At 41.3% G+C, this 23,154-nt stretch overlaps 1 protein-coding gene across 1 annotated transcript in view; it reads left to right on the top strand.

The window, feature by feature from the left end:
• The window catches only part of NYAP2 (neuronal tyrosine-phosphorylated phosphoinositide-3-kinase adaptor 2), a 255,393-nt gene that overhangs the window by 149,001 nt on the left and 83,238 nt on the right, over positions 1-23,154 (top strand). Inside the window, exon 4 of the mRNA XM_055300507.1 lies at positions 3,650-4,771. Coding sequence (XP_055156482.1) covers positions 3,650-4,771 — 1,122 coding nt within the window. The remainder of the gene's footprint in view (positions 1-3,649; positions 4,772-23,154) is intronic.

Genomic DNA, 23,154 nt, shown 5'->3' with positions numbered 1-23,154 from the left:
CTTTATTATCTGAATAATCTTTAATGCTCTCATTTCAAATTTGGATCAATACAAAGAAAGAGGACCAGGAAACACAATGTTCTTGCATTATATGAATCTGCCTGCATTAGGCTCTTTTCATCACACAGACAGAGGCTGAGGGGATAAGCTTGCCCAGATAATGAAGTATTCCTTGGGCAAGCCTGTCTAAGAAACGGCTTCCACTGGTGGGCAGTAGAACAAAGTAGGACAGGGAGTCAGTATGCCAAAGCAAACAACAACAACAACAAACAAAAAGCATTTAGAATTAAAAGCACAAATCAGAGATTAAGAGTCAGACCAAGAAGAACAATCAGAATTATGGGCTGTCAGGTGGAAATGTATCCCTGGGTGCGTACCTGGGAGAAGCATTTTTATATTTAAGTGTAATTGTTCTTCGTGATATGGTTCTAGGGGATAAAGAGATATAGGGCAGGGGCAGGTAGAACTTAAATGTAAAGGACTAAGAGCTGTGTTAATTAATTATTAAAATAACAAAGCTATTTCAAATATTTCAATGCCAGATGATAGCATGAAAGTGGGTGCTCATCATTCAGCTGTACAGCGTCTTTATGCAGGGCTCAATAAATACATTGGTGTCTAAGTCAGTTTGGGATTCCATAACAAAATACCATAGACTGGATGTCTTAAACAACAGGTATTTATTTGTTCTCAGTTCTGGAGGCCAGAAGTCCAAGATCAAGGTGCTGGCACAGTTGGTTTCTGGTGAGAACTCTCTTCCCAGCTTGTAAATGGCTGCCTTCTCACTATATCCTCACATGGTGGTCCTAATGCCACCCACTATGAGGACCCAACCCTCATGATCTCATCCAAACTGAGTTATTTCCCAAAGGCACCATCTCCAAATACCATCACATTGGGGGGTTAGTGCTTCAACACATCGTTGTGGGAGGAATGGAGTTCAGTCCTTAGCAGTGGTGATTTTTGATTATCTAAGAGTCACCCCGAGAGTCACAAATTATATTTCCTTTCCCTTGCCAGACAATATCTGTGCTTGGTTTGGCCTTGAAGTTGTCCTCACAGTATGAATGGACTGTCTGTATTCCTTCCTTATGAACAGTAGCTCTACTTAATTCTATGTTGTGTTCTAGAAGAGAACGTTTCTTTCATCAATCATTCCATAGATATGAAGTGTCTTTATTTAATGTTATCTGCTCCTTTTGGCTAACAGGATGAGTGTTGTTTGCTCACATTTTGAGTGCAACCCAAGCATTGGTCTTGCCCATCCCAAAGGCCACCTTCTAATCTATGTGGGAAGAAGGACATTGGTTCCAAGGTTGTTCACGAGGCTACTGCTTCCCTGAGTATCTTGTCACAGCCAGCTCTATCTTGACCCTTCACTGCCTGGGAATTCTGGGTCATGGCCTTCCCTCAATGCAGTGCTGCTACCTAGGCTTGGGCTCCAATGCTTGAATTCTACTTGTATTTCTTCTATTTCTCTCCATACAACTACTCAAGTCTGTGGGGACATCAGTCTTCAGTGAAGGGTCGAAGAGAACAAAAGTGAATTATAATTTAGAAGGGATAAAAATGATAATCTTATTCTAAATATGACTCTTCCAATATAATGAAACTATTGTTTCATGGACACATTGATTCCTAACCCTCCATTCACGAGCACCTCACTATTCAGACTTCTCTCCTCTAAGGATTCCTCTAACCCCACACCATTCAATCTCTGGAGCCTAATAATCAGTGGCAAATACGTTCCCAGAGTGTGAATTACTTAGCCTAGAATGAGATCCTGAGATGGGAGATGGCGGGAAACAAGCTTTTAGAATAGTCTGGATAGGCTTTTGTTCTTCTAGGTCCTGACTCAGTGTCCCCCCAGTACTAACTTAACTGTATTCAGTAGTGTATAATTTTACTTTATACATCAGGCTCAGATTTTTGTGTATAACCCAATGAGTTGCATAATTCATGACTTTTAACATACCCAGTTGATTTTAAAACCAGTAAAATTTAAGACCAGCGGGAGATACCGAGAGGAGCTATTGGCCCCTTTGGGTCCCTCCTAAAGAACTACTTGGCTATTTTTCACCCCATCATGTCTCTAGGCGTTTCACTTTGGCACTAAAAGACTCCACTGCTATAAGCCCCTGGAGAGCAACATCTAGTTTCTCCTGTTACAAGTTTAAGGGAAAGTCTAGATACAGTAAGAAACTTCCCTTCACAAGGATACTTGACTGTAGTGAGTAACAACATCATTATGGGCACAATAAGACAGACTATTTGGAAGCAGGAATGACCTAGAAAAAGTGGGAGATATAGCCACTTCTCTAGAATATTTGATGGGTTTCTTTTCTCTGAAGTCACGATTAATGAGTAGAGCAGTCGACTAATCTTGAAGCATTTGCTTCTCTTTTTGTAAGTTTTAGAAAAGCTCCCGGGTCATAGTATGCTATTTGAAAAAGAGGATTTCAGGTGTTTCCTGGTTTGTGCCTTGAGACCCCGCCTCCCTTAAGGGTGCAAATTATAGAGAAGCCTATTATTTTCTCAATAGCTTTACACCAACAAGCTATACTGTCACCTTACATTATATGCTACCATTTACCACAAGTAACTTGCATTCTGCTGCACAGCATAATAATGATAATCATTGTAATCATATATCAACACAATGAGATAATGAGATAATAACAAGATGCCAGTGCCTTCCCTGCATGCTAAATAATTGATTTTAGTCACAGACATGTTGCCAGCCTGTTCCACCCTACTGTATGGTGTCAGAGTTTATGTTTCATCACTTACGTGTGCTTCCAGCAGGTTGCTGACTGCACACGTACATATGTATCTGTTGTGAGTCTCTAAACATTATTCTTGAGGCTCACACAACATTCTGTGGATCATTCTCTTGCAAGATACTCGAAGGGGCTCTGATGTGTCTGTGCAACGTACCTAATAAGTGCATTTGGGACGTCACAAGAGATCTCACGAACAAAAACAGACAAATACACCATAGCCAACAATACCTGGAGATTTAGAGATTAACTTGTCTAGCCTCATAAGGTTTTCCACATCCATTTCCCCTGAAGTATCAGACCCATCTGTAGAGAAGTTATTTATCTGAACCAAGGCAGAGATTAAGTCCAGCAGCCTGGGACATTTTTTATCCTAAATGAAAGCAAGATGCGATCGTGTGCGATAGCCACATCATTGAAAAGGGTTCAAATCCCATGGTACTTTTGTGACCATTTGTGCTAACAGAAACTTGATTTTTTTTTTTCTTTTCCTCCCGAGTTTCTCACTTAATTCTTAGAGGCTAATCTTTAGGAAATTTATGTCTGTTTTTACTGAACAGGTTTCATCTTCAGGCTTCCATGTAGACGTTTGAGAGCAGAGGGATGGTTTATCAGTGTCGGGATTACTAGTCTTCGCCTGAAGACACATTTGACTGTTGTTCTGGCAACAGGTTTTCCTCCCTACGGAAAAGTTGCTTGACTTTTGTTTGACCTCTGGTCGGGGCCTCGAACTAGGAACCAAGCCCATCACCACCACCAGGAGTTCATAGCATTTCACCCCCCAAGCGCAGGGCCTCCTCCTTTGAAGGCCTCCCCGACGGTCCTCATCTATTTTTTACCCTCCTGTGTTTCTCCTTTCTCTCTGGCAGTGTCCACCAAACCGAGACCCCACAGCGATGAATATTCAAAGAAGATCCCGCCTCCCAAACCCAAAAGGAACCCGAACACTCAGCTGAGCACCTCCTTCGACGAAACGTACATCAAGAAGCACGGGCCGCGGAGGACGTCGCTGCCGCGGGACCCCTCCCTGTCCCAGGTCAGCAGCCCCGCGGGGGACCCCGAGGAGGAGGAGCCCGTGTACATCGAGATGGTGGGCAACATTCTCCGAGACTTCAGGAGGGAGGAGGACGACCAGAGCGAGGCCGTCTACGAGGAGATGAAGTACCCCATCTTTGACGACCTGGGCCCGGATCCCAAATGTGACCTTGACCATCACAGCTGCTCCTCGCAGTGTGCTACTCCCACCGTGCCTGACTCGGACGTCGCCAAGGCCTCAGTGCCATGCGCTCCCAAGGGGCTGCTCTGCGACATCCCCCCGCCCTTCCCCAACCTGCTGTCCCACCGGCCCCCGCTGCTGGTGTTCCCGCCCGCGCCCGTGCAGTGCTCCCCCAACTCCGACGAGTCTCCGCTCACCCCGCTGGAGGTCGCCAAGCTGCCCGTGCTGGAGAACGTGGCCTACCTGAAGCAGCAGGCGGGCGCGTCTCCGTCCTCGCTGCCCCCGCACGCCTCGGGCCACCCCAAGCTGGACAAAGAGCAGCCCGCGGCCCTGGGCGCGCCCGGCCCCCCCGGGCCCGCCGCGGCCGCCGCCTCCGCGCTGTCCTCCTCCCCGCCCCCGCCGTCCGCCCTGTACCGCACGCAGTCCCCCCACGGCTACCCCAAGAGCCACTCGGCCTCGCCGTCGCCCGTGAGCATGGGGCGGTCGCTGACCCCGCTCAGCCTCAAGCGGCCCCCGCCCTACGACGCCGTGCACTCGGGCAGCCTGGCCAGGGGCTCTCCGTCGGCGCCTCCCTCGGCCGGCCGGCCGGTGTCGCAGGACGCGGCGCGGATGGTCAACGCCGCGGTCAACACCTACGGCCCGGCCCCGGCCGCGGGCGCCTCCCGCTCCAGGACCCCCACGAGTCCCTTGGAAGAGCTAACCAGCCTCTTTACCTCTGGCCGCAGCCTGCTGAGGAAGTCGTCCAGCGGCCGCCGGGCGAAAGACCCCGCGGAGAGTAAGTGGTCGGGGTCCCGGGGAGCCAGGCTTCCCACTGGGGAACCGAAGCGAAGCGCCCGCACCTGCCCCGGGTGCGCAGGTGAAGCGCACGGGGCAGGGCCTTGGGTTCTTGGGGCCGCAGTTTCAAAGTGGGGCTGTTGCACCTGGCCATGCCCGAGCGGAGAGTGTGCATTCTTGGGTTCTTGGGGCTGCACTTTCAAAGTTGGGTTGTTGCACCTGACCATGCCTGAGCAGAGAGTGTGCATTCTTGGGTTCTTGGGGCTGCACTTTCAAAGTTGGGTTGTTGCACCTGGCCATGCCCGAGCGGAGAGTGTGCATTCTTGGGTTCTTGGGGCTGCACTTTCAAAGTTGGGTTGTTGCACCTGACCATGCCCGAGCGGAGAGTGTGCATTCTTGGGTTCTTGGGGCTGCACTTTCAAAGTTGGGTTGTTGCACCTCACCATGCCTGAGCGAAGAGTGTGCATTCTTGGGTTCTTGGGGTTGCAATTTCAAAGTGGGGCTGTTGCACCTGGCCATGCCCGAGCAAAGAGTGTGCATTCTTGGGTTCTTGGGGCTGCACTTTCAAAGTTGGGTTGTTGCACCTGACCATGCCTGAGCAGAGAGTGTGCATTCTTGGGTTCTTGGGGCTGCACTTTCAAAGTTGGGTTGTTGCACCTGACCATGCCCGAGCGGAGAGTGTGCATTCTTGGGTTCTTGGGGCTGCACTTTCAAAGTTGGGTTGTTGCACCTGACCATGCCCGAGCGGAGAGTGTGCATTCTTGGGTTCTTGGGGTTGCAATTTCAAAGTGGGGCTGTTGCACCTGGCCATGCCCGAGCAAAGAGTGTGCATTCTTGGGTTCTTGGGGCTGCACTTTCAAAGTTGGGTTGTTGCACCTGACCATGCCTGAGCAGAGAGTGTGCATTCTTGGGTTCTTGGGGCTGCACTTTCAAAGTTGGGTTGTTGCACCTGACCATGCCTGAGCGGAGAGTGTGCATTCTTGGGTTCTTGGGGCTGCACTTTCAAAGTTGGGTTGTTGCACCTCACCATGCCTGAGCGAAGAGTGTGCATTCTTGGGTTCTTGCGGTTGCAATTTCAAAGTTGGGTTGTTGCACCTCGCCATGCCCGAGTGAAGAGTGTACATTCTTGAGTTCTTGGTGTTGCAGTTTCAAAATGGGTTGTACCTCGCCATGCCCGAGTGAAGAGTGTGCATTCTTGGGTTCTTGGGGCTGCACTTTCAAAGTTGGGTTGTTGCACCTGACCATGCCCGAGTGAAGAGTGTGCATTCTTGGGTTCTTGGGGTTGCAGTTTCAAAATGGGTTGCACCTTGCCATGCCCGAGTGAAGAGTGTGCATTCTTGGGTTCTTGGGGTTGCAGTTTCAAAATGGGTTGCACCTTGCCATGTCCGAGTGAAGAGTGTGCATTCTTGGGTTCTTGCGGTTGCAATTTCAAAGTTGGGTTGTTGCACCTTACCATGCCCGAGCGAACAGTGTACATTCTTGAGTTCTTGGGGGTGCAGTTTCAAAATGGGTTGCACCTCGCCATGCCCGAGTGAAGAGTGCGCATTCTTGGGTCCTTGGAGCTGCAGTTTCAAAATGGGTTGCACCTTGCCATGCCTGAGTGAAGAGTGTTCATTCTTGGGTTCTTGCGGTTGCACTTTCAAAGTTGGGTTGTTGCACCTGACCATACCTGAGCGAAGAGTGTGCATTCTTGGGTTCTTGCGGTTGCAATTTCAAAGTTGGGTTGTTGCACCTCGTATGCCAGAGCAAAGAGTGTGCATTCTTGGGTTCTTGGGGTTGCAGTTTCAAAATGGGTTGTTGCAACTCACCATGCCTGAGCAAAGAGTGCATTCTTGGGTTCTTGCGGTTGCAATTTCAAAGTTGGGTTGTTGCACCTCGCCATGCCCGAGCAAAGAGTGTGCATTCTTGGGTTCTTGGGGTTGTTGCACTTTGTCATGCCTGAGCAAAGAGTGTGTATTCTGGAAGCACTCCCGGTGACAACTGGTACAGTGTGGCAAAGGCCATTAAAAGGAAGAAGGCACTTGTCCAACAGTAGAGTGTAAGACCTAAGTGGTTACAGGGGCTCTAGAAAATCTAACAAAGTTGCACCCATCGCTGAGGCACTTTGAGGGACATAACTTGATTTTTTTGAGACAAATAATATACTTCAACAGATTGATAGATCTTAACATTCATCTTTATCTCATATTAAAAAAAAAACACTTGAGCAAATCTGTATCACAAAGCTTTTGCTGGAAAGATAGCAATTAGGATAGAATTTAGATTTTTTTTTTAACAAGGTGAACTATTTCCCCTGCATACTTTGTGGGGTTATGTTCTTACATTCACCCTAAACTAGAAAAGGCTCATTGTTTCAGCACCTAGAGTAATTAGTTTCTTATTCCTATGGTACTCTTCCTAGATCCACTGATACATAAATTGCAGAAAGATCACCAGTATTAAATAGGTGGTGCACATTATATTTACCACTGAACTTCGAAGACCAGTAAATGTCTCTATCTGAATAACTGAATCCTCTTGTCAACCCCAGATCACTCCATAAACATACAGTAAAGTAAAAACAGACCCCAGTTTTCTCAGTGTCCATTTTATGAAATTACACTGCTTTCCCTTGCTTAAAAATGCCTTAGTCACTTAAACTGATAATTAATCATTTCATCTCAGATTATCCCAACACAGATTTTGTTTATCCCCTCACACAATCAACCTGAGTTCCTTCCTTAATGCCTGAGTGAAGAGTGCATTCTTGGGTTCTTGGGGTTGCACTTTCAAAGTTGGGTTGTTGCAGGAAAAAAAAATCAATACATCTGATGATGAAGATGGTGATGACATTTTTTTAAAAAACAATTTCTTTATTTAATTGAGGGGGGAGGGGCGGGGGAGAGAAATTTTCAAGCAGACTTCCCCAAGAGCAGGGAGCCCATGGGTGGCTCGATCTCAGGACCCTGAGATCACAACCTGAGCCGAAACCAATAGTCCATGCTCAACCAACTGAACCACCCACATGTCCCAGTGGTGATGGTACTTAGATAATCAATATCCATTCCTGTTAGAAGACACATATTCTGTCCTTTTTGTTTGTTTACCCAGAGAGACTTATGAAGGTATTATTGCTTAAATAATCCCCCCCCAAAAAAAAACATTTCATTTACCTTACTGAAAGGCAAAATTTTTTAATCTATTAGACATGTCTTAAGTTATATACATACATACATGAATACATGAAATTACTGTTTACACTGAATTAAAAATGAGGAACAATCTATTTCTAAACTCTCCATTCTCAGCAAGGGCAGTTTGGCCCCTAGGAACTTCTTGCAATGTCTGGAGACATTTTTAGTGGTCACAGCTAGGGGCACTACTGACATCAAGTGGTACTGCTTAAAAGCTTACAAAAAAGATGATCTGGTCCACAGTGTCCATACTGGCAAGTTTGCTAAACCCTGACCTAAATAATTTGTCAAAGTTTAAAGTTTCCTCTAGATGATTGATTTGGTTTAAGCACAAATCAGGAATAAGTTGGAGGACAAAAAGGTGAAAGAAAAAGATTTCACTTTCAAAATATGTAATGGTTAGTGTGAAATTAATGGACATTTCATCCTAGAATTGGTGAAATTATTGGATTTTCTCCCTACCTACCAGTTTCTTTGGAGGATCCTTAACAGCTCCAGCTGGCAGCTATACCAATTAGCTAGAAAAGTATATGTAAAAGAAATGATTAACTAATGAAGTTATTTCAAGAAAAATCCATCTGTTTGAATTCATCTATGTGCTATATGTCACAGACTTCTCCATTCGAGTCCAAAATGAGCTTTGTGTGCTTCTAAAACAAAGCTTATACATGGAAAAGTGATCCAGGCTCTTTATAGCTTTTAGGGATCTGAGGATTGAATTCCTTCCTGTGTTCTATTAACCATGTGTCAACTCTTCAGAGAAAGGACATGTCTTGAGTTACATTAACTTCAATATTTTACTTTACATAAAGGGAAAGGAAGAAAATGCAGATAGTGCAAAGAATAATTTAATGTTATTTACTTTTGACTCCAGAAGAAAACCCTAAAAAAAAAAAAAATCGTAGTAGCAGGGTGCCTGGGTGGCTCAGTCAGTTGAGTGTCTGTATTAGGCTCAGATCATGATCTCAGGGGCCTGGGATCGAGTCCCGAATCCTCCCTGGGAGAGAAGCTAAGGAGGGAGGCTGCTTCTCCCTCTGTCTCTGTCCCACTCGCCCCCTGGCTCCTGCTGTCTTTTTCTCTCTCTGTCAAATAAATAAAATTTAAAAAAAATTATCATAATGGGTCTCAGAATCTTTCTGTAATTCAAAACGCAGACCCAGAATTGCTGGTAATTGGGAGTTAATGTATAATCACTGTTGCAGTACTCCCCTTTATTCTTGCCAGATAGAATTTATAGATACTGCTGATACAGGGACAGAATAAGTGATATGAAGTACTATTCATTCCTAAATCTCAAGGTTTTTTTTTTTTTTTTACATTTCAGGAATAAAATTAAGGCTGGTGTTTCTATTCTCCATTCCCTCTGGCTTTACTGGAAGTGCAAATTTTGATAATTTCCTAATATTCAACTCAAAGCAAATGTAATATTTCTGTTTTAATTTAAAAATCCATGTCAAATAGAATATGTGCCTTAAACTCTTATTTTAATAATCTAAAAAGATACACTTAATTTCATATCTTAAAAGCTTACAACAGTTGACAGAGATTGAGTGATAGGAAAGAAATACAGTAAGAAGATAGTAGTAGACTATGAACCAATTTCATTTCACTGCGTGATTTTCTAATCACGGCCTTCACATTAAGTATTCTAGAAAGTGTTGCTTTCCCTGGTTGATGGGGCATTGTCATGTTGCTTAGCTATAGGTGAAGACACTTCATAATCCAATGATAATAAGCTTTATTTGGAATTGGTTATATAAATATTTCTTAATTTTGTGCAGAGAGAGAGAGTCTACATGGCATGTAAGAAGTGACCCACTTGTATTTTATTGCTGTAAATTTTTGTCTACGTGAGAAGTAGGTGAAGTACAAATGTTTTTATGGTGAATTTGGAGTATTCATCATAATATTACTTAAAATACTTTTCTCCTCAAATAAGAAATATTTTTAAAAGAAAGGTTTTGCCTATATTTAATATAAATACATGAATATATGTTTCTATAAAGAAGCATAAGAGACAATGAATAATATAATTAAATTCTATAATATACCCAAGGGAGAGAATGAGATAAAAAAAAGTATAAGTGGAGAGATGTCAATAGAAAATTTAAGGAAAAAATAGAAACTTGAAATAGTAAAGTGGCTAATTTAGAGACTAAGGCACCAAGAAAGATACAAAGGAAATGCACACACAGGGTGGGATGGGTGCCAATACATGAAGCACCTGTGAAGGTCCACGTAGAGCCCACAGGACACAGAGACAGTAGGCCTAAAGAAGGAGCAAAGAAAAGCAAAGATGTAGGCCCACTCATCTGGTTTTGTTATTAAAAAAAACAAAAATGGTCAGTTGACATTACCAAAGAGCTTCATTATACACAACAATATTCCGCGTTAATGGAGATACACAGTTTTCTACTGTTACATCTCATGTTTCAGCCTCTTAAAAATATTCCCATTGAAGACTTTTAGATACTATGTTGTATTTTTCCAATTACAAATGTAAATAGGTCCTATGGGTTTGGTTAAATAAACTTAAGAATCAGATGTAAACTTTGCCTTTCCATTCATGTTCTTAAAACATGCACACACACACACACACACACACACACACACACACTCACACAGAAACTACAACACAAAGGAAATATCCAAAGCCGAAGCCAACCAAAAAAAACCTATCTCCATGCCCCCAACCACACACAGACACACAAGTACACAGACACACAGACACACACAACTTTCTTCTATTGTAAGTCATTTGAGGTACAGTGATGCTAAAATATGGAGAATTGCTATTGAAGCAACTGATCCAACTTACTCTTACTAATTTAATTTTAAAAAGAATTTTCCATTAAAAAAAGAATGATTTTAGAAAGAAATCTTTTAAAATGTATTTCTGTATTTATGTATTATCTCTACTTTTAGGAAATAGAAGTGTATACCAACATAATTTAGCCATCTTTATGATTCAAGGTCATTCATTGTATGCCTACTATGTGCTAATGCACGTAAAGTATTTGGGGCACTGTTGTGGCACAGTTAAGAATTCAGCTCAAATCATGATCTCAGGGTCGTGAGATTGAGCCCCGTGTTGGGTTCTGCACTCAGCATGGAGTCTGCTTAAGATTCTCTTTCCCTCTTCCTCTCCCCCTCCCGCTCATGATCTCTCTCTCATACTTGCTCACTCACTCGCCCAAGTAAGTCTTTAAAAAAAATGTGTCTGGCAAGGTGACTGGAACAGGATACACCTCACACAGTGGTGACTGTCATTGTTCCTGGCCATTTATAATAACAGTGACACAGTGTTGATAGCTTAATTATTGTGATACTGGGATATCTTCAGGGGCTGTTTGAGTTTGTAGCTCTGACTAGCCCTTTACTGCTATATCATTTAAATTTATTTGAATTCTTACGTGTGTTTTTTTGTGGTTTTCCTGCCTCCTACCTTTCTTTCAGGTAGTTTTATTGATGCAGATAGGTTCTCTTTCCCTCCCCTGCCTCTCCTATTCTCCTTCAACCCTTTCCCTCTTTTGTCTTATCACACCATTAATCAGTAGTGGACCAAGAAACAGATATACAACCTTGTCCAAGGAGCCTCTCATCCAATGTAAGTGCAGGACTCAGTGACCTTTACCTTTACCTTGGATATGTATCTAAGCACTTCACTCATTAGCCCCTTAGTAAGTCTTGAGTGAAGTGCTTGGATACATATCTGAGATAGTAAGAATATCTCAAAAAACTTCCCAAAAACCAAATTGTCCTAGGAAACCTGAAATGAATGTTAGTTTGTTTTAAGATAACCTACACATTTTGTTTGATCTATTTAAAATATTTTTTTCAGGCAGCTTGGGTAGCTCAGGGGTTTAGCGCCGCCTTCAGCCCGGGGCCTGATCCTGGAGACCCAGGATCGAGTGCTGCGTCGAGCTCCGTGCATGGAGCCTCCTTCTCCCTCCCTGCCTATGTCTCTGCTTCTCTGTGTGTGTGTGTGTGTGTGTCTCATGAATAAATAAATAAAATCCTTAAAAAAATAAAAAGAAAAGAAAAACTAAAATATTTTTTCTGTAAAATTTAGCAAGCAAAGTAATTCAGGACTTTATAGCCCCTCCTTTTCATTCCTGTCAAAGCAGAGGCTGAAAAGAGTGGCTAGGGCCCAAGCAAGTATTGAGAAGCCAAAGATGGGTTGCAAAGAGGAGAATCCACGAGTCTGGGTCTCTCACTTGGCGTGAGGATGGGTGAACCCTCAGCTTGGGACTTCAGCATGCATGGTGACTTGGAGCCACCTGACCAGAGTTGGGAACTAGAACTGGAACTTGTAGAATCCTAGGATTCTTCAGAGGCATTTGAGACTTAAGCTACACTCAGAATACCTGAAGAATATCTCAGAGGATTCCAGAAGGTCTGGAAAGACCAAAGCCTGTAGGTTTTGTTAAACATCTTAAATGAAGACATAACCCTTGTCAGGTCCCTGTCCTGCTGTTTGTTGGTTGTACCTCTCCCTCCACTCAGTCGCACACCATGGACTCAGACTAGTTTTTGCCTTAGCAAGGCTCCTTCCAGCTGCTTAGAGGGGAGATTGAACCAGGATCTGGGTTAAAATGATGCACTCGAGCCAATATCTTGTTGATGTGCTCCGGCTTCAGAGAAGGTCCTTGGATGGTTCAAAGTATACAGGCAAAGACATAGAAAGCGTAGACTTCTGGTCCAAGAACCTCTTGTATTATATTCACTTGGGTATTGTCGAAAAGAGATTCCTAGGCCTTATCATAGACCTGTTAAATGAGAAATTCTGGAGGTTGGGCTTGGGATGTTGACTTTTTAATGAAATCTCCAGTAATATTTATGCTGCTATCCAACAATGACTCAGGGTTATATGGCTAAATATTGGCAACACCCTATACTTGTATGCAAGAGAAACCTATAACACATTGCTTTTATCTAACAAAGTCACAAATATAATTTATGTAAGAGAAAGAAGAGGTAGGGGAGAGCTTGAAATGAGTGAATGTTGTTTTCCTTTCCTTGAGTAAGCTACTGGTTTTTTGGCATCTTGCAAAGAAGACAATCAGGGCCATCCAGATGGAAAAATAGTGAAATCCATTTTGCTGTGTCTGGATTCTCCCAGAGACCTTGGGAGTTTAACGGCGGAATCTTTGGCAGGTAATTTGTGAAGAATGTCCATTCTGGTTCTTAGAACCTCCATCTTAATCATGATGGGCATTTGCCATTCTCTTCATCAGGCTTCCTCATCACTTCAGTTTGAGAACCACCAAAAAGAGCTACTTCAGGCAGGAACTGATGCTGTCAACTGATGCTGGCAGGCAAGAGAACCAGAAACTAAGGCCTCCACAGTCCCTACCCCAGAAATCTTCCTAGATCATTCCAGGCCATCTAAGTGGGAGGGCTAGCTAGACCAGAGTGGGGCCCCCAGATGGAGACATGACCCAGAACAAGCGTGTGCTTCCCAGAGAGGGCACCCAGTCACATGGTTTAATTGATGTAGGAGAGTAATATGACAGAGTGGAAGTCTTCCTTGGAGGACACTGTGAGGACAGGGAGAGCAGGTGTTATGAGAGCAATGAGGAGGTCTGGCTGTCATGACTGAGCAAAGGATTCTGGGTGTGAGAGATGACAGTCCTAATGGAGGAATAAGGTGATGAATTTCTAGGAACATGCCTCTGCCTCCAACAGATTTGTCTCAGGAATGATTTTAAGACTGGATTTCAAGAACTTCGCCTGGAGTGGGATGCCTCAAAGAAGCTAGTGGTGAGGATCTGAGGAAAGTGTGCAGCATCCAACCTTTTCCTTGAGAATGCTTCCATAATAATGGTAGCATATACTTTTATATGTTTACTCTATGCCAGACACTATTCTAAGCATTTTACATATATGTATTCCATCCTCGCTGCAATGCTCTGAGGCAGGTGATATTAACATTACTATTTCAAAGATGGGAGACACTGAGGCACAACTTGCCCAGAGTCACATACAGAGTAAATCTGAGACTTGAGGCACAACTTGCCCAGAATCACATACAAAGTAAATCTGAGACTTGAATCCACTTTATTTGGCTCTAGAGTTTCTGGCTTTAATGATACTTCATCTACGTTTGACCAATCTCCCCAATTTCTTTTCTCTTCCCGTGGCCATTAAAATATACCAGTTGTCATCAGACCTCTAATGACTTATAGTGTTATCACTCCCAGTGATAGCTGCTTAGTAAGAGAAAGCTGAATATGTACCTAAATGGCATGGACTACTAAGCAGGGGTCATCAATTTAGGAAGGGTGTGGAAAACCTTTTCAGTACCCTCCAAACTTCATTTTGGAAGATCCTAGTCTCTGTGGCTGTTCTGTACCTCAGGCTTCTGAGCTATCCCTGAAGGCTTGTGATCTGCCCAGTGGGCCTCATAATCACCTAAATGACCTGAGCAAGAAGGTTCAAGTACTCACCTCAATGCCTCTAAATATAACTTAAGAAAGTATGTGCATATTTCTTTGGTCCATTTGATTTTCAATACTGAGCTACCAACTAGCTAATTCTACCTACCTAGGGATGTAGGGCTTTTGTCCTCAGCTGCTTGCTTCTTGTCCATAACTACATAGTATTTTGATGGCCTGTAGCTACCCCAAGGGAAAACAAATAGTTTTGATCCATGGATCAAAAACCCCAGCCAATGTTCAAAGGCAGTGAGGGCACCGGCATCACTAATCTAGAAACTGACCTAGTAAAATAAACAGTCCAAAAGAGCCCTCTGCAAAATGGTGCTTAGCATCACCCCTTTTCTCTTTAGATTTGTGTTAATGTGCAGTTGACAGAATCAGACACTTATCTTTCCAATTACAATTAAAAAATACAGTTCTTCAAGAACATACTGACCTACTTAATTATTACTATTTTTTAAAGCTAAAGAAATTTCTTTTCAAGATGATGAGGTTAAAAGCGTATAAGTAAAATCCGTTGATTTTGAAAATGTGTGTGACTCCTTGGTTAATTGGGACCGTGACATTGTCTGTTTTCCTCATTCCATTCAGCTTCTTCTTGGATTGCAACATAGAAGCACTGAAGAAGACATAATTTCATAAATAATTGCTCACCTTTCTGGGGGTATACTGCAACTGTCTTTGATTGATGCAGGCAGGCGTGTTTATCCCCTGTGTTTATACTCTCCAGCTGCTGAATCCTTAAGTGCAATTTCTTGCTGGCAATTTAATCAGCAATCTTCTGCATTAAGAAGAACCCTCCCTGCTTTAGATTTATAAAATGCAGAAATGTTTCAATTCAGAAATAAAGCTACACCAGTCAATGTAAAAAAAAACCAAAAAACAAAAACAAAAAACAAGATTTCCTCATTTTGTACTTTTAATGTAGGGACTGATTTCTTTCCTTCCTATTGAATTATCTCAAATAGGAAACCCAGTTTATTTTGTATTTACTATCCTATGCTTTTAACACTTTGACATAAGAAGTGATTAAATATTAGGTATGAGTAAAGGCATTCCTGTCGGCCACATCTTACTCCCCTATGTTGTCCTACTTCCTCATTAAATATGATCTAGAGGATTAGGGCAGGGGCTGGGTGTCACAAGAGATGGTTTCCATCTTGACTCAAAGTAAAAAGCTTCGGCTTTGGATCAATCAGTTCATCTCTTAATGCTTTAGTTTTCTCACATTTCAAATGAAAATATTAGGTGCTAAAACTGTTGAGTCTCTTCTGCTCCATTGTTTGATGTGTCTGTGGATTACTCTCAAACAATGGAGTCTCTTCCTGCCTTGGAGACTATCTGTCTGATGTTGTTCTCTTGCTGGAAGGGTTTCCTCGGTAAGTCTATAAAATAATGTTTAATCCTTGAATCTCTGCTTAAAGCCCATCTACTTTTTCATAGAGTTTTTCTTATGCTTTTGTCTAGAAATAATCTTTTTTCAAACTCCAAGAGCACTTTGTACTTGTACAGCAGTGTTTCTTATTCTGACATGTTGTGAAGTCTTTTTTCTTATTCCCATTAAGACATATGGCCATACTTTTTCATCATTTTATTTAAGGTAGCCCTCAACCCAGTGCAGTCTTTCTCATAGTTGATACATCATACGTATTTATTGAACTTGTTGAATTAATAGGCATAGTGACTTGAGAGGGCTCCTATACTCAAGGAAACAAAAGCTATATGAGAAATGTTTGACTGTTGAGTGAAAAAAAAAAGTCAGATCCTCTGACTTCGAAAATTCCACACTGAAATCGATATAGTCATTCAGCCAGAAATGACCTGTGCTGAATGCTGAATTCATTACTTCTGTGCTTAAGTGTCCTGTTTTAAAAGAATGTCTATTCCACTCGAGGCAGATTTATTAGAAGAAAGATATAAAGAATATAGCCATAAAGCATTTAAATGTGGGCCATTTGGTAGACGTCAAATCACCATCAGTTTCTGTATAAATGAATAGTTGAGAAAATTGATCATTTCTCAACGTTTGGAGAGAGAGAGATGCATTTCTTAAGAAAATAATAGAGATCAACATTTTAAAGAAGGACTTCCAATCTGCTTAACATTATGCATTATTGAACTTAGGTGGTAAAGAGAATGAAAGCACATTCAACGAGGTCATTTAACCTCTTAGAAAGGCACTGCATAAATTCAGGGAGCTATTACCATGTGACTGCTGGTCTTGCACATGTGTGTTCCTAGGTAAAAATGGGTTCGAGTTATAAAATATTTGAAAAGCTTTTTTAATTTTTGAAAAATTCAGTTTTTCAGAATTCTGTAAATGGATTGTAATCCCAAATTTAATGAAGTGTCTGTAGTGGTGCATGGTGTTTCTCGGTTGAAGCAAACTCATTATTGTTGTTAGTCGATGGGAGCTAGGTTAATTAAATGTTCCACTTCTAGTAGAATAACCAGTCAACTAGAGAATCTGGGCTATTGCTGTTCCCAAATGAAAGAAGTAAATAGAATCTAAGAGGAAGGAGGAAGTGTTAGCAACATGGATTTTGAAGCAGCATTATCCTGGCTAGCCAGGTATACCCAGAACAAGTGAATTTAAAGGAAAAAAAAAATCAAATCTGGAAGTCTAATAGTCTTCTGACAATTGACGGCAGATGGAGAACTTTCCCCTATATTTAATTCTGGTCAAGTTATACTCAGTAAAATAGCATTTTTAAATTGTTTGCATCTATTTCCTTGTTATAGATGGAACCAATATAATTAAGGTGAGAAAGAAAAAAAGGATAGAAAGACAAAAGGTAGAAAGAGCAAATAGATTGAGGGCATTCATGTATCATCCATCCCTAGATCCACCTACAAAGCTATGCATAGGCAATTCTAATGTGGTTTTTATTCCCATGGTTCAAGTAAGAAATCTGGATTCCCAGGAACTAGAAGACAGAGAAATGGTTTAAGTGTTAGCAACCCCCAACAGAATGAGGACTGCTGAAGTGAGGAATTGCTCTCAACACTCTCATTCTGAGTATCAAAGTTGCCTCTAGATCCACAAACTAGCTTCTTTCTTTAACTGATTAGTTATTAACCACTTACTAATGATTAATGACAAGAGAGGTTCGTGAAAACGATGAAAGCTTTTTGTCAATGTTGGCCCAAGAGAAATTTCAAACCTAAGAAATTAGATTGCCTCAGAGTGATCCTTGTTTGGTTGATCGATAATGTTACTGTAGGGTTGCAGAATTCACACTGGCTTCTAAACCAGGCTATGTTTATGAGTTCTGAATATGAAGTATAATGAAATTGCCCGTTGATGTTTCAGAGAAAAACAGCTTTATTTTCTACCCAACCATGATTCTTTATTTTCTTTCCATGGCCAAACCTTTCAAGTGAACGCCCTGCACTTGCTGTTTCCATTTCTTACCCTCTACTGCATTTTCAACAACCCACCTCCCTCTTCTGCTCACTCCCAAGTCATGCATTCCCAACTGGTCTCCGGCCCTGGCCTCTTTCCTCTTCTGGTTCTCTTAAACTTCACAGAGCATCTGACATTGTTATTTGCTCCATCTGAAGACATTTCTCTTGATTCTCATGCAATATGATATCCTCATTAGCAGTCCTCTTTGGACTCTGTTTCTTCTGCTTTTTTGGCAGAGATGGGGGAGGTCTGCTCCTCCATTTATATAAAAAAGCTCTTCTGACACACGCCTGACACAGTGTTGTGATTAACTTTTGAATGTTTATCTCCCCAACTAAATTGTCAGGGCACAATACCGAGCCTTTTTTTAATTGCAGCCAAAGCACATTTTCTGGCACAGAGTACATGTTTAGTATGTGTTCTTTGAATCATCAGATGATGGTTTCACTAAAGTGAATGAATGTGTTTCCAATCTCCACAATTAAATGGTAAATTTTGAGAGCAAAGTCTATATATTTTATTTAAGTGCCCATGGTTTCTATGACTATGTTTTGCATACTCAGTTTATATTTATGGATTATTTTCCCAAAGCTAACATTTCTTAAATAGCAAAGCCCTATAGAATTTCCATGATTACCAAGTAATGACAGTAATGTGAATTTTGCACAGGACGTGAAGATCAAGACTAGTTAAGATATTTCAGAACTAACTGCTCCAAAGAATATCAATGGAGAGCCCAGGTTTAGATCAGTTTTTATATGAAATAGTCAGAAAGGAAGTCAGTCCTGTTAGTGATTAGGGAAATTAGACAGTACTCAGCAAGGAAAATGAAAGCAAGTCTTCATAATCTATGTAGATTATATAAAAATTAAAGTAGAGTTCATTAAAAATAGTACAACATAATTTTTTACTGGATGATTCTAGAAGCAATATTAAGATATTATGTTGTAGATAGAAAACTATCATCTAGATTGTATGTGGTATGAGTATGGCCTATTTACTATTTAATTTCCAGCATGTAAGGAGAATAAAACATATCCTCATGTCTATACTTTTGTTTATTTAAAAAAAATTCCTTTGAACAGCCTAAAAAACAATCTCATTATAAATGGAAAGTAGTTTTGGAGAGTTCCTTGAGATACGCATATGGGAAAAGACACAGGAGTCAAATGTCCTGTGGTTGAAAGATGGATTTATCACTGAACATCCGTGCTTTTAGGGCATGTCAAACTCCCTTTGTATTGTTGGGTTTTTTTCATATTTACCTCAGGGGATTGTGAAAAATTCAAGAAAATTGGGTTCAAGCAAGACCTTTTAAAATGTAAATTGCCATGCAACTGTAAGGGGCCATTGACTTTGAGTGTTCTGTGGAAAAAATAAATATTTTATTAAAAATGAATTAAGGTCAAAAATGAATTAAATTTTCAGAGGTTCCATGTTCCTATAACTCTCTTCACTTAGGCTTGGATAAAGGATCTGACATCTTAAGTGGCTCATCCAATATCTGACATGAGGAGCGTCAGGCACTGGGGAGAATGTAAGCCATTCTCTGTTCCCACAGGGGGCAGGCTGTTTTCATATTACTGAATGATATCTAAGCCTTGAAGGTGGAGGCTTTGGGTCATGATCCAGGGTCCTGGGATGGAGGCCTGCATGGAGCTCACACTGGGCTCTGCTTCTCCCTCTTCGTTTGCCCCTCCCCTTGCTCATACTTCCTCTCAATAAATAAATAAAACCTTTAAAACAAAACAAAACAAAGTGTCAGGCAACATGACAACATGATTGTGAAAGAAGTCTTTTTCACCAGCAAAAGAAAAAAGTCATTACAGCTGAGGGGGTAACATGTTTTTCAAATGTAATAAGATATTTTTTTCTGGTTAAATATGGTCTATTTTTTAAAATAGAAATTTTGCTGCCAGGAAGGCAGAGCAGAGGTATTAACCAATGAATTAATTAGAAACCAAGAAGACTCAAAATGATTAATATAAAAAATATTTAGTATGCAGATGGAGGACTGTCAAAAGTGTTGTATCTAAGCAGATTCAACAGACTTGCTTTTTTTTTTTTTTAAGTGGTCAGTTAACATGCTAAAAAGTTTTAAGGTTAGAATTTGAAAAATTCAATGCCAGAAAACAACAACAAACATTTAAATTTTGTACAGAATTCTGAGGATAGCCACAGACACAGAAAGAATGCTAACGTCCTCAATATAGATTAACTCTCATAAGTAGGCAAGGCATGGAGTGACCATCCACAGTATTTCTCATAAATGAGAGGCTACGACACAGAAATAAATAGCTGTTGAAATGCTTCTTTGTCACTTTTCTCATTTTTTATTAACTTCCATGGCTTTCCCAGTAAAGTCTTTATCTAGATGCTAATTAAGCAGAGGTTTGCTTTGCACATCAATTTTTAATATTCACTCCTCATAGTAAAATGAAACCTGCAGCATGCAGCTTCTCTACTTAAAAGCAGCCCTGACCTACTTCCATGTGAAATCAATGGAATACTTACGGAGACTCACAAGCAGCCAACATTTAAGGAGTCCAGCTCCTAATCCGTGTTGGTCTAAAATGTGTTTCCCTGGGCTTCCGCATTCTCCCTTTCTTTATTTATTTTAAAAGTTAACTTCTAAGAATAGAGAAGACTGTGGAAGCTATTGAACCAGATAAGTGAAGCCAAATCTGAGTTTTGTGCCCCCAGGGGATTGTGAGCCCATGTGTCAGCTACATTTGTGGTGTCTTCAAATGAACAGAAACCCCTAGGTCTGGGATTGAGAAAAGGAAAACAAGCCTTAAAGTGCACCCACTTACATTCAGATATAACCTACAGGGGAGCAAAATCGAATCTACTAAGAGTAAGGTCTTCAGATACCTATGTTCTAAGGCTTTTGAAAGTAAGACATGTGGCACATAGCAAACTTTTTTGGAGGCTCCTTTGTTAGATACCTGAATTGAAGGGAATGAAATGGGACCAAGAATCATACCCAGCTAGACAGAGGATCAGTAGTCATCACAGTAAGCATACTGGGGCTCCTCCTGGTGAGGAGTTCCTACTGAAGATCAGGCAAGTTCCCTTCCAGAGTTAACATGCAGACATATAAGGGGTTTGAAGTCACATAAGGGAACAAAACTAGAGAGATGGCCTCATGCTAAATTCCAGAATCCTAAACGAGAGAAGAGTGAACCTGTAAAATTTATGGAAGAAATAGTGTTGAGGGTACACATATCTTTTACTCCCTTGGTTAAGTTTATTCCTAAGTATTTGGGGAATTTTTGATGCTACTAATTCACAAACATTTTAACCACATATATGTGTTCATTCAGTCTTTCATTCATTTGTTGCATGTTTCTAAAATATGCCAGGCACTATTCCAAGTGCTAGAATTTTTTATTTTGAAACATTAGGCAAAAATACCTAAGAATTCAAATCAAGATGAGAGGTACATTTATTCATGAGGAGGGTGCCTTATGAGGGAAGATTTGGCAACTAAAAACATAGTTACAAAGATATCAATGGTGTAAAAAAAAAAAAAAAGACAGATTTAGAGCTGAGCGTTTTATTTTACCTTATTATTCCTTTATTTTAAGAGAGAGAAAGATACCACATGCCCTTGAGTCGAGGGAAGGGGTAGAGGGAGAGAGAGATAATTTTTTTTAAGATGTATGTATTTATTTATTTAAGAGAGAAAGAGAGCATGAGCAATGAGGAGAGGGAGAAGCAGACACCCCGCTGAGCAGAGACCCCCCCCCCCAACTTGGGCTTGATCCCAGAACCCCGGGATCATGACCTAAGCTGAAGGCAGACACTTAACTGACTGAGCCACACAGGTGCCCCCAAGAGATAGAATCTTAAACAGGTTCCACGGCCAGCACAGAGTCTGATGTGGAGCTCCATCTCACAACCTGAGCTGAAATCAAGAGTCAGATGGTCAACTGACTGAAGCACCCAGCTGCCCCTAGAACTCAGCATTTTAGAAAGGCATTGTTTCTCTGTCCCTTGCCTCTACATTGTGCCATTCTGGCCCCCCTGGTCCAGGTTGCAGCATTTCCTTAGGTTCTGAAGCTCACAAAGGCCTGGGCATCTTTGATCCACTCCAGTGGACTGGTTCTCATGACCCTTAGCAGACAAGTGGTTTTTGTTTGAGGCGTAATCATAGCCTCAGCTGAAGAATCTTGCCTTGCAAATACTACTCTTCTCCTTATTCTCCTCCCATTCCTATTTCTGTTCTTTTTTTTAAACCCATAAGCCACCCCCCCCATTCAGTGGATATTGGAATTTTCTAAGGCCTTATTCATCATTCAGATTGATTTTGCCACAAAGAAGTCGGCTACCAGATAATTTATGAAACAAGGCATCATGTAACATCAGAGATAAAGAATAATATTGAATCCAAGTCCTGTCTTATTTGCATTTAATTCATAAAAAGGTGAAAAAATAAATCCCTATATTCCTGAGATACTTCACGATTAAACAGTTCACACATGCATTTTATATGTGTGTGTAATGTGAAGAAATGCAAAGAAAAGATAATACCAAGGTGAAATAAGGGGGCAGGTGACATGCACCCAACCTAAAAGTAAGCTGAAAAAAAGACAGAGAGAGAGGGAGATAGGAGAGGAGAGAGAGAGAGGGAGGGAGAGAGAAGAGAGAGAGAGAGAAGGGAGGGAAGGAGGGAGGGAACGGAAGGAAGGAAGGAAGAAGAAAAAAAGAAAGAGGAAGAAAAATAGGTGGAATGATACTGTCGTATGAAACTTCCAGAGAACTCTTGTACCCTACCTTCCTTGGCTCCAAAGAGAACAAGTGGAGAACCAGATCCTTAACTTCCTACTCTCTGTCCTTAGGCCATGAGTCACACAGTAGGTATTCAAAAAAATAGTTGTTGAGCCTTGGAAATCTTATTTAGCTTCCTCATATTACAGACAATCTGAAAACCAAAGAGGTTCAAATACTAGAGCAAAAATAGGATGCTATGTAAAAGGACAATCTGAAAAGAGTTCTGCTCTCTTGAATGCCCTCTAAACATTAAGAAATCAACATTTAAGTAGGTATCTATTGGTTTTGCTTATAGCTTTACTTGATCTTCTTGACTAACTTCATTTAAAACACCATTTTTTTTTGGGGGGGGGGGACCAAACTTAGTTAATTAGAGACTTTTTCTAAGCAAGTGTTGGGTTTTTTTTTCCCCTTCTTCAAATTTATATATATATATATAGTTTTTCCACAAGAAAACTGAAAAATTCCAGATTGGCCAACAGTGATTCCCAAGCATTATTTCTTTATTCTAGACATTTTATCTAAAGAATTGTTGAATTAAAATCAGCAAGAAATGCAATTCTTTATACATTCAATTCTGTAGTCA

Source organism: Nyctereutes procyonoides, unplaced genomic scaffold (genome assembly GCF_905146905.1).
Source record: "Nyctereutes procyonoides isolate TBG_1078 unplaced genomic scaffold, NYPRO_anot_genome, whole genome shotgun sequence".
Taxonomy (NCBI): Eukaryota; Metazoa; Chordata; class Mammalia; order Carnivora; family Canidae; genus Nyctereutes; species Nyctereutes procyonoides.
The sequence above is the reverse complement of the archived record's forward strand: the minus strand, read 5'-3'. Positions and strand labels throughout refer to the sequence as shown.